Genomic DNA, 11,563 nt, shown 5'->3' on the forward strand with positions numbered 1-11,563 from the left:
CTCCATTGGAGGGGCCTCCCTGACGGCCCCCTCCCAGCTTGTTTATTTCATTCACACACTTGGCGCTCCCTGAAACTAGAAACCTCAGTGTTATCCTAGACTCCCCTTTCCCTGCTCGACCACATCCGAGCCATCAGTAAATCCTGCTGGTTACACTTTCAGATACCATCCAGTGAAAACACTGCTCCACACAGCCACACTGCCCCCGCCCTGGTCTGTGTTCCATCTTCACCCTCCGGGCTCCCTGCCCCTGCTCCCCATCCGTTCTCCCCACAGTGGCAGCAGGATCCGTGAATCGCATCCGTCCCTTTGCTGAGGGGCTTCCAGTGGCGCCCAGCTCAGAAGGCTTAGGAGGCTCTGCAGGACCTGCCCTATCACCTCCCTGCCCCCATCTCTGCCCTTCCCCTCGCCCACCCCACTCCAGCTGCCCCTCATTCAGGCCCACTCCTGCCTCAGAGCCTTTGCACTGGCTGTTCCCTCTGCCCAGAACACCGTTCCCTCAGAATGGCTGGTGCCCTCTCCTTCCTGTCTTCACCTGCCCCCATTCCCTGGCATCCTACCCATCCACTTGCTTTTCATGTTTATTCTTTCTCCCGTTTCGGTTTCATGGGGGTAGGACTCCTTGTCTGGCTTGTTTGCTGCTATATTCCCAGCATCTGAAACAGTACCTGGGGCTCAGGAAACATTTGGTGGATGGATAAGTGGATGGGTGGGTCGATGGATGCATGGGTAGGTGGACAGGCAAACAGATGAGACACTGAAAACTGTGGTTAGGAAAAACTTCAGTTCATTGTTTGCCCAGCAGGAGTTTGGGGTGGACTGGTGAGCTCCAGGCCTGGCAGGCCTGGTGGAGTGTGAAGACGCATTTGTTACTGTCTCCCGTGTCCAGCGTCATGGACTCTGCCACGGGCCTCTGATCTTGCCTGCTGCATCTCGGTCAGGGTCCAGCAGGTGGTCCTGATGCGTGGCACAGCGCTGCCTCTCTTGTCTCTTCATGCTCTGCCTTAGTCGCAGATTTGCTGAGCCCTGTTCTGTGTCCCATGCTGGGTCCTGGGGCCAGATCCGGGGGTGTGGTGGGTTGGGGATGCAGAGAGCAGGGCTACAGAAGGGGTGGTAGGGCTCTGGGATGCTAAGACTGACGTAGTAGCAGAGGTTCAGGTGTTCTAAGCACTGCTGTAAGCATGTCACAGAGGTTACCTCATTTAATTCTCCAAACCACCCTATGAAGGACATTTTATTGTATCCCCACTTTATGGATGAGGGGACTGAGGCGCCGAGAGGTTATTCAGGATTTAGCTGTAGCAGTTGAATGGCCCCCGATGCCTGTCCCTCCACCCCAGCCTCTGCCCCTGAGTCCACTGGGATGGGAGTCAGCATAGGCTTACTTGTCTCCACAACCCCCAGGATGTCATGACCGGGCCGTCCTGCTCTATGAGTACGTGGGCAAGCGGATCGTGGACCTGCAGCACACCGAGGTCCCAGATGCCTACCGTGGGCGTGGCATCGCCAAGCACCTCGCCAAGGTAGGGTAGGCAGGCGGCAGGGCCAGGCGGGAGCGGGGACGTGGGGGCTGCCACCCTCCCTCAGAGGAGACGGTGGCCCTGGTGGCCAGTTCAGCCTGCTTCTTGGCCCTGGGTCCTCTCCGGGCCGGTGGCAGCCTTTCTGGGCCCAGGCTCCTGTTCAAGACCCTGGCGTGGCTGAGCCTCCAGGATCCTTACACACCTCCTGTGTGGCAGGTGCTTCGTGGGAGCCCCATTCCTGCCCCCAGCCCCTTCATCCTCAGGGAATCCCAAATCCCAGGCTGTCTGAAGAGAGGTTTGGGCTTGGGGAAGGGAGTTACAGCCAGAGCAAAGCAGGCCCCGAGGGCTGCTGCTGGGACTTAGCTGGGCCCTCGGCAGGCTTCCCTCCTCCACCCCCACCCCACCAGGAGAATTGCAGGCAACCTTTGCCCTCCGTGCTGCCTGGGGCATGGGGGCTTGTACCTCCCTGGGGAGAGGTGATGTGTTTTTTCCTTGTGTACTGGACCAGTCTGTGGGGATCATCCCAGGTGATGCTGAAGCAAGAGAATTACTGAGCAGGGCAAAGTGGGTGGCCAGGGAGCCGGGGCCTGGGGAGGGAGCAGATGATGCCACCTTTCTGGTGCCGGCTGCAGGCCCTGACCACTCTCCTCTCTGCCCGGCTCCCAGGCCGCCCTGGACTTCGTGGTGGAGGAGGACCTGAAGGCCCATCTCACCTGCTGGTACATCCAGAAGTACGTCAAGGAGAACCCCCTGCCGCAGTACCTGGAGCGCCTGCAGCCGTAACCCTGGCCTGCAGGCGGGAGCGCTCCCTGCCGGACTCTTCCACGTGGCCTTTGCCCGGCCCTACGTGCTCTCAGGAACCTGGTCCCACTGGGAACAGACTCAGAGTTATTTTTGTAAGGACACTTACCTGTGCTCCACGTCCAGATCCCTGGAGGCCGCTGACCAATGATGGGTGGTGACCCGGTAACTGAGGTGGCAAGGAGGCCGCGTAGTCCCGGCAGCTCCCTCTCTGCAGAGACCAGCAGCTTCATGGGAGGCCTGTGGGCCGCACTAGGGGCTAGAGCCAGCCTGCATCCCGCCTGCCGGGTTCCACGTGGAGATCAGCAGGAGGGCCAGTGCGGGACCCCTGCTGCCACCTCTCCTGGGCCCGTGTCCTTTCTGGAAATTAGGAAGGTGTGCCCCAGAGCCAAGAGGAGCAATAAGAAACCTCGTGTGCCAGCTTCTGAGGGTGGCAGCGCCAGATCCCACCTGCCACCAGCGCTGCCCCTTTCTCAGACCCCCATCCCCAGTACAGGCAGGGCCCTGGAAGGGAGCAGCTCTCGCTGACAGAAACCAGGAGAGTGAAGGACTGAGCACTGGCCAGGCTCAGTTGCACATGCGGTTCACACACGTGAACACACAGGATGTGGTCTACAGGCGGGCTGGTGGTGAGTGCCGTGGGTGTTTTCCTCTCCTTGGTACCCCCACCTTTTTTTTGGCCTCTCGTGTAGGTTCTGCAGGAAACCAAGACCCCATCCCCCTGGGCTGCTGTCCCCTGTACCCCTGTCTGCTGGGAGCAGCTCCAGGGGGGCCTGAGCAACTGCAGACCTGCCCCTTGCTGGCCTTGGCCACCTGCCTGAGCCTTCTCCGAGAAGATGCCTTGGAGCTGGGGTGGGAGAGAGGCTGACTGTTGTCCAAAAACGTCATCAGCATCCAAGAGGAAGAAACATCCGACACGGGTTTCTGTGCTGCTGCCAGACATCAGTGTCCTCTTTTGGGCTGGCTAAGCTGGATACACTCTGCTGCCCATCCGGCCCTGGGCTCCTCCCCAACCCAGCCTTCCTGGGTGCAGTCCAGGAGACACACCAGCACACTTTGGTGGGACCAGCCTTTCCCGGGCATGCTGGCTTCCCCTGGGGCTGGCTCAGGTCCTGCCCTCTTGTGTCAACTCTAACAAGGGTCAGATTCGTCCCTGCTCCTCTGTAGAGCTGGAGGGTGACCCTGGAGCCAGGGGCCCTTTAGGGCTGAGACATTGGTTAGTCAACACCACGTCCCTTGGGATTGATGCATTCCCACCAGGCTTCGGGGGGTGTCAGGCTGGGCTCTGGGCAGTACAGGGAGAGGTCGACTCCCCCGGTGCAGCGGCCGTGGTTGCCATGGTGACTCCTCCCTCTGACTCCATGCGCAGGCGCTGGCTGGCCTATGGTTGCATTTTCCACTCACCTTGCTATCCCCAGTCTTGGCACCGAGACCCCCCGCATTCCTTCTCCAGCCACAGCAGCTCAGGGGTCTTCCTGCCTGGACACAGGACGATGGAGACCTGCATGTGCAGGGAGGCCTGGCATCCTGCCGATGGGGGTCCTGGAGCCCCACAGTCTCCTCGAAACCCCTGCTGTGGGTCACAGCGTGGACCAGCAGGGGTCACCATCCCGAGCACCCCCCCGATCCCTGCCCCTTGCCCTGTGGCAGATGCTCCTGCCCTGGCCTCCAGGAATTCGGCCCTTTTGCAGAGGGCTTGTGTGAGAGGTCGGAGGCAGGAGGTGGGCCGAGCTGCTCCGGGTCCCCTCTAGGGCTAGGGGTGGCCCATTGCTGGCAGAATTTAAGGAAAGAGGAAGTTGTAGGCACGGAGGATGGGCAGCCAGGCCTGGGCCTTCCCCTTACTGTCCCGGGGCAGCAGGGCTGGGGGCCTCCTTTCCCCTCCCTGAGGTCACCCCCTTCCCATGCACACGTCCCTCCCCACGTTCACGCACGTAGTCCATCATGACCACCCAGGAGCTCAGTGAGCTGAGGCCGTGTCCCTGTGGCCTCCAGCCCACCTTGCAGTGGCAGTACAAGGAGGCCCCCACAGGAAGCCCTTGAGAGCCAGGAGGGAATGGGCCTGGCCCCACCCTGTTCCCACGCTCACCTAAGATTCTTCCCCCTGTGTTCTAGCAGGTGACTCTCCATCCGGCCAGCCCACAACCAATACTTGAACCAGGAGGCTTGGGGTGGTGGAGGCCCGCAGAGGCCCTGGGCCCAGGAACCGAGGCTAGGGCTTTCTCAGGAGGCCTGATCCAAGCTCCCGCTGGTATGACCTGGCCTCACCTCGGGCTGCCTTACATCACCGCTAACCCACGCCGGGGCTAGGCAGGGCTTCGTGGGACCTGGCCCAAGGTCTCCAGCAGAGCAATAACCACATCTCCCCAGGTCGGGTCGCCACAGACACCCTGCCCTGGAGCCCCCAGCCCATCCCGTCTGGTGCTACCCTGTCTGCCTGGCAGCCCAGCCTCACCCCTCCCATCGGGTCACCTGGGAGTCCTTGGTAAGGATGCCACCACATGGGGCCGGTTTATGCATCCGGGCGAGAGCCAGAGTGGGGCAGGGGATGCTCGGGGGCCTGCAGGTCTCCCACAGAGCTGCTTTCCTGCCCGCCTCACCCTGTGGGTTTCTATTTTCTTGCCCGGTCAAAATAGGCAGTGACTCGTGCCTTCCCTCCTCAGGGCCCGTGGCAGGGTGTGGACCCAGCTGGCCCCGGGACCGTCCCCTTCCTCATTCTCCAAGCTCCTCAACAGGTCTCAGAGGAATGTTTCTGTAAAAGGTGTGGCCTGACTTGCCGTGCTGTCCCCACGCTGTCGCCTCCCCCACAGCAACCTGCTGGTCAGCCCTGTCCTTAACTGCTGGGGAGGTTGAGGTGGGAAGGAGGAGGCAGCCTTCCCTCCCTGGTATCTGGCCTCTCTTCTCAGTCCTCAGCCCAGCCTTCAGTGTGGAGAGCGAGACCCTGAGTGGCACTGGGGCTTGGCTGAGGTCTCCCCGCAGGATAACAGTGACTTCAGGACCCCAGACCCCAGTCTGGGCAGCTCTGCCTTTCCAGCTGGCCCAGCCCCCACATCACAGTTCCCTGCCATCTCCAGGTGCAAAAGGCCCCGAGGCCACAGCCCAGCTATGAAGCAGAGTGACTTCCTGGGGTTTCCTAGGAAGGGGCAGCGATGTCATGCATGAGATCTGCTGTGCCATAAGAAGTCGCTCCTTTGGGATTTCTGGTCCACTGCAGGGAGGTGAGGCCCAGCCTCATGTCAACACGTGCCCATCAAGGCAAGCTGTGGCTATTGCTTACAAAACAAGTGAAAATCTTGCACCAGGCCCAGGGCCACATCTCATTCCATGCCAGCTGCTGAGGGAGGGAACAGACTGCAAGACAATTTCTCCTAGTTCCCACTCAGGGTTTCATGGCTACTCAGAATGAAAGAGAAAGTGTCAGGCCCGTTGCAATCTTTTTGGTTTTTTTGGAGATGGAGTCTCACTCTGTCGCCCAGGCTGGAGTGCAGTGGTGTGATCTTGGCTCACTGCAACCACCACCTCCCGGGTTCAAGCGATTCTCCTGCCTCAGCTTCCCAAGTAGCTGGGATTACAGGCGCGTGCCACCACACCCAGCTAATTTTTGTATTTTTAGTAGAGACGGGGTTTCACCATGTTGGCCAGGCTGGTCTCGAACCCCTGACCTCAAATGATCCACCCGCCTTGGCCTCCCAAAGTGTTGGGATTACAGGTGTGAGCCACCTCACCCAGCCCCGTTGCAATCTTATTCCACTTTGTTTTCACAGCAGTCCCATGACATGCCTATTATTAGGCCTATTTGATAGATGAGACTGAAAATCAGGGGTCACAAGCCAAAGCCCATGCTACTTGAAGGGCTCAGGATCCAGCCCAGCTCCCGTCCTCTTGGTGGCATCGAGCTTGTGTGATACGAGGTCTTATGTCTGCTTGTGGTGACAGATGGCCTTGAAAGCAATAAACATAAAACTTCCAGCAACTTCCCACTCAGCTGCAAGCCTGCGAAGGGTCCTGCCTCGAGCCATAAGGTGAGCGGCTAACCAGTGCTGGGCTGGTATGGAGAAGGCTGAATCGCCTGTGAGGCTGGGGTGGTAGGCAGGAATATTCATGGAGCCCCTGACCATACACTCACACTGCTCTTCCTCAGTTCAGGGTTCTTGGATTTGCTCAAGTCCACCCAAATATCCCTTTACGATTCTCAGGGTCCCACTCCTTCCAGATCCAATGCCCTAAATTTTACATAAGTGTTCCGGCAAGGCTGTGAATTCAACTTGTGTTGTAACTGCAACCTGCAGGATCAAATTTAGGGTTTTCAGTTGTATCAGTCTTATGGCTACAAGATATTAAAGAGATTCTTTTCTGGTTATCCAAGATGCTGTCTGTTTTTCTATCAAACCCAAGAGTTGGGTTTATCACTTCTGCTGCCTCCAGTGTAGTCAGAAGCCAACAGTCTCTCCAGCTGTCCCCGTAACATGAAGGGCTTCAGCCATTTGGTCTCAAGCTTTGCCTTCAAGAGACGCTTCACCCCAGGTGTTAAAAATAGGTGATGTTTTAAGGACTAGTTTTGTCACTGAATGCTGTGACTTTCCAGGGTACTACATCCCCTCTGACAGTGAGGTCATTACTGCGTTCCAGCCCAATCCAGGCAGATAACCAATCCCCGATTTCCAGCATTAAGGGTCTATTTCTAGGAAGTCATTTCTGCTACCAAGGACATTATCAGTCAGTGAAGAGTCAGGAAAGTGGAAATTGCCCAGGCGCTTCAGAGTGGATTTAATGCAGGGGACTGGTTATGAAAACTGTTGGAAAAATGAGAGGAGTGAGAGTGAAAAGGTGAGATTGCCCAAATATTGGTAAGTGCAGGAAAAGTGCAGGAAGCTGCTTTTACATGGAGGCTGGAGGAACAGGTGTCACCCAGAAGTGCCTGGGGATCACAGGGCTGCTGAGGGTGCTCCTGGTAGAACCTTGCTGGCTGAACAAGACCCAGGTGTGCATGCCTGCTGATGACTGCTGCTGTTGCCAGCACTAAAAAACCCCCCAGATCCAGGAACTTGACTGCCTTCTGATTGATCAGTGCTTCCTACCAGTGGGAACAAATTGGAAGCCCACTGGTAAGGGCTCTAGCAAATGTAGTTTGCAGGCTTCCAGCCTCTCTGTGATCAGAGGAGGGAAGGGATCTGGCAACCAACAGACAATCAGGGCAAGCGGAAATATTCTTGCCTGCAGGGGCTGTGGCATATGACATAATGCCAGTCCATTGGTACCAAGGCTGAGGCAAAGCATCTAGAGGATGACAGGCCCAAGAGCCAGGCAGACCAAGAATGGATGGATAGTGGGTAGATGGTTGGGTGATAGATGGAGGGGTTGATGAGTGGGTGGGTGGGTAAGTGGGTAGATGGATGTGTGGATCGGTGAGAGAATGGTTATTAGCAATACCAGCTCATCTGCCATCACTAATACCAGCACATCATGCACTGGAGTGCTAAAATTAAAAGCTCCTTTGTCTTGGGAAGAGCTTGTCTGAGGGTTGAGGGAGACACTTGCAGGCCATTACACATGGAGTCAGGTGGGAGATCTGGCTGGGTGAGATTCTATCATTTTCTGAATTAGGGAGAGGGTGGAACCCAGGAGTTGAAAGAGGGGGCCCCTTGAGAGGTTTGTTCCTGAAAGTTGTCCTGATTCAGGAGGAAGCTTGATGAGGGGGTCGCACATTGGGTGTGGAGACCCTGAGACTGCAGGAATAAGCCTCTGCATGGCCATTCTGGAATCTGGGAAAGGAGAGCCAGGGCATACAAATGTATTGGTGTTTCATCTGCCAACTAAGACAAAAAAGTCCAACTAGGTGCCCTGGACTAGGTCGTCTCATTTAAACTTCCCAGCAAGCCATGAGGAGAGAACCTGCATCCTGTTCACGTGGAGCCACTGCCCTTTGGAGATACGATGCCATCCACACCGTGCGCAGTGAGGGTGACCCAGGCAGACGGGCCACTATCTTCACAGGACCTGAGTTCAGGGGAGGGGGATGAGAAAGTGCACACGTAACAAGAAACTCTGTGACCAGACTATTGGTGCACACACAGGCGACGCACCCAGCCCCAATGCGGAGAACCTGCAAGGCTCTCTTGAAGAAGGAGATGGGGACTGGGGCCTGAAAGATGAGGGAGCTTTGCAAGGGGCACAACCTGCAGGCCCCAAGGGATCCGGGCCTCATGGTCTCTGACCTCAGCTCCCACTACTCCTCCCCTTTCTCACTCCACCCCAGCCACATGGGCCTCCTGCTGGTCCTTGTATCTGCAAAGCTGCTCCCACCTCAGAGGCTATGCTCTCTGCCCAGAGCACTCTTCCCCCAGATATGCTCATGGCTCCCTCCCTCACCTCCTTCAAGTCCGTGCCCAGTGATCACCTTCTGGATGAGGCCTTCCTTCCCAGTTCTCCCCTGCCCAACATTTAAATTGCTACCTCCTCCACTTCTGATCCCTTTACCTTGCCCTATTTCTTCCAGTCATTGATTTCTTCTTACACGATGTATGATTTATTTATTTTATCTGGTTTATTATTCATTGTCTCTCCCAGCTAGAATACAAGCTGCATGAGGGCAGGAGTTTGTTTTTTCATTGCAGAATCCCAGCATGTGGATCAGTGCCTGGCACACATTTAGTGCTTAAAACATTTGTTGGATGGGTGGGTGGGTGAATTAGTGGATGGGTGTGTGGATGGGTGGGTGGGTGGATGGATAGGTAAATGGATGAATGAATGGATGAGTGGGTGGGTGAATTAGTGGATAGGTGGGTGGATGGTGGGTGGGTGGGTGGATGGATGGATGGATGGATAGGTGGGTGGATGGGTGAATGGCTGGGTGGATGACTGGGTGGATGGGTGGGTGGATAGATGATTGGGTGGATAGATGGATGAGTAGATGAGTGGGTGGATGGGTGAGTGGGTGGATGGATGGGTGGATAGGTGAGCGGGTGGATGGATGGATGGGTAGATGAGTAGGTGGATGAGTGGATGGGTGGATGGATGGGTGTGGGTGGATGAGTGAGTGGATGGATGAGTGGGTGGATGGATGAATGGGTGGATGGATGGATTGGTGGACAGATGCATGGGTGAATGGATAGATGGACTGGTGGATGGATGAGTGGGTGGATGGATGGATGGGCAGATGAGTAGGTAAATCAGTGGATGGGTGTTGGTGGATGGATGGCTGGGTGGATGAGTGGGTGGATGGATGAATGAGTGGATGTGTGGGTGGATGGGTGAGTGGGTGGATGAGTGAATGGGTGGATGGATGAATGAGTGGATGTGTGGGTGGATGGGTGAGTGGGTGGATGAGTGAATGGGTGGATGGATGGGTAGATGGGTGAGCAGGTGGATGGATGGATGGGTAGATGAGTAGGTGGATGAGTGGATGGGTGGGTGGATGGATGGATGGATGGATGGACGGACGGGTGTGGGTGGATGAATGGCTGGGTGGATGAGTGGGTGGATGGATGGATGAGTGGGTGGATAGATGGGTGGGGTGGATAGATGGGTAGATGAGTGGGTGGATGGGTGGATGGATGGGTGTGGGTGGATGAGTGGGTGGATGGATGGATGAGTGGGTGGATAGATGGTTGGGTGGTGGATGGATGGATGGATGGGTAGATGAGTGGGTGGATGGATGGATGCGTGGGTGGATGAATGGGTGAATGGATGGCTGGGTAGATGGTTGGATGAGTAGGTGGGTGGGTGGTTTGGTGGATGAGTGGATGGATGGATGGCTGAGTGAATGGCTAGAACAGTGAGGGGGAGAGGGCTCCAGGTGGGCTAACCAGCATGAGCAAAGGCCTAGAGATGAGAGATCCTTGAGGAATCGAATGAAGATGAGTGAGGCTGGCAGGGGGAAGGTCAAGGGATGAGACCAGAGAGGTGGAATGGCTGGATGATGGAGAGCCCTGAAGTGTGGTAGAGATTGTTAGCAGTTCAATGAGTTTTCACTCATGGGCACACAGCTGCACCTCCTGCCACCCACACAGCAGTTGGGGCCTGAGATCTGCATTCTGCAAGGAGCATGGATATGGGCTCTCTCCAGGCTCTCTCTTTCCCGTTCCACTGTTGAATATCATTGGTTACTAGGCCTTGGGAAGGATGAATCTACTAACTAACTGTAAAGAACACAGGTTTCCAAATTACTGCATTCAGCTTTTCAGGAGAAAAGCCATATGCCACTAATGAGCTGTCACTCTGGCTTGTTATGTGAGAAATACATCTCTGTGGTTTTTTAATCGTTCTGCACTTTGGGGTCTATTTGTTACAGCAGATAGTGTGCACTAATGAATACCTCAAAATAGAGTGCTGCCATAACTTGAAACCTCAAATATGTACCATTGGCTTAGTAGCCAGGCAGCAGGGAACATGGAAATAGATGTTGCAGAATGGAAAGTGGGAGACTCACGTCATGCAGAGGTAAAATGTTTGTTAGAGCTGTAGCCTACAATAGCCTGAAGGGCAGACCGGGAGAAGTAAGCGTGTAGCTCCAGAGAAAGGAAGCCAAGTGAACACAATAAAAATATATGTTAGGCTGGGCACGGTGGCTCACGTCTGTAATCCCAGTACTTTGGGAGGCTGAGGCGGGCAGGTGATGAGGTCAAGAGATCGAGACCATCCTGGCCAACATGGTGAAACCCTGTCTCTACCAAAAATACAAAAATTAACTGGGCATGGTGGCGGGCGCCTGTAGTCCCAGATACTCAGGAGGCTGAGGCAGGAGAATCGCTTGAAACCGGGAGGCGGAGGTTGCAGTGGGCCGAGATCGTGCCACTACACTCCAGCCTGAAGACAGAGCGAGACTCCGTCTCAAAAAAAAAAAAAGAAGAAAAATATGTTAGTCATTCCTTTGGTGTACAGTAAGGTATTGTGAGATAGAGACGCACTGAAGCAAGATATAAACAGTGTGGAAATAGAAGAAAGGGAAATACGAAGAGTTTGAGGCCTTGCGGTGTTGGAAAAGTGAACTGCGAACGGATCTCAAATAGCAGGAAATAAAAATGAAAAGGTTTTAAGTAGCAACGGCTTATTAAAACTCTCAGGTCTACAGACGAAGGCCTTAATCCTGCAGCAAGGATCAAATGACGTGGGTGGTCTTGCCCCACTAATTGTTGAGATGTTCTCAAGGTCAGTGTCAGTAAATAGAGAGACAGAGACAGCAGAGACAGAGACATAGGAGATGAGGAAGCTAAGCAATCAAGCTGCTGGAAGATGATAGTAGAAAA

At 55.5% G+C, this 11,563-nt stretch overlaps 1 protein-coding gene across 1 annotated transcript in view; it reads left to right on the top strand.

Annotated features, from left to right (window-relative positions):
* Positions 1-2,947, top strand: part of NATD1 (N-acetyltransferase domain containing 1) — a 5,598-nt gene extending 2,651 nt beyond the window's left edge. Inside the window, exons 3-4 of the mRNA XM_012001183.1 lie at positions 1,380-1,523; positions 2,187-2,947. Coding sequence (XP_011856573.1) covers positions 1,380-1,523; positions 2,187-2,303 — 261 coding nt within the window. The 3' untranslated portion in view covers positions 2,304-2,947. The remainder of the gene's footprint in view (positions 1-1,379; positions 1,524-2,186) is intronic.
* The last annotated feature ends 8,616 nt before the right edge of the window (positions 2,948-11,563 follow it).

The sequence above is a fragment of the Mandrillus leucophaeus genome, unplaced genomic scaffold (assembly GCF_000951045.1).
Source record: "Mandrillus leucophaeus isolate KB7577 unplaced genomic scaffold, Mleu.le_1.0 Scaffold651, whole genome shotgun sequence".
NCBI lineage: Eukaryota > Metazoa > Chordata > Mammalia > Primates > Cercopithecidae > Mandrillus > Mandrillus leucophaeus.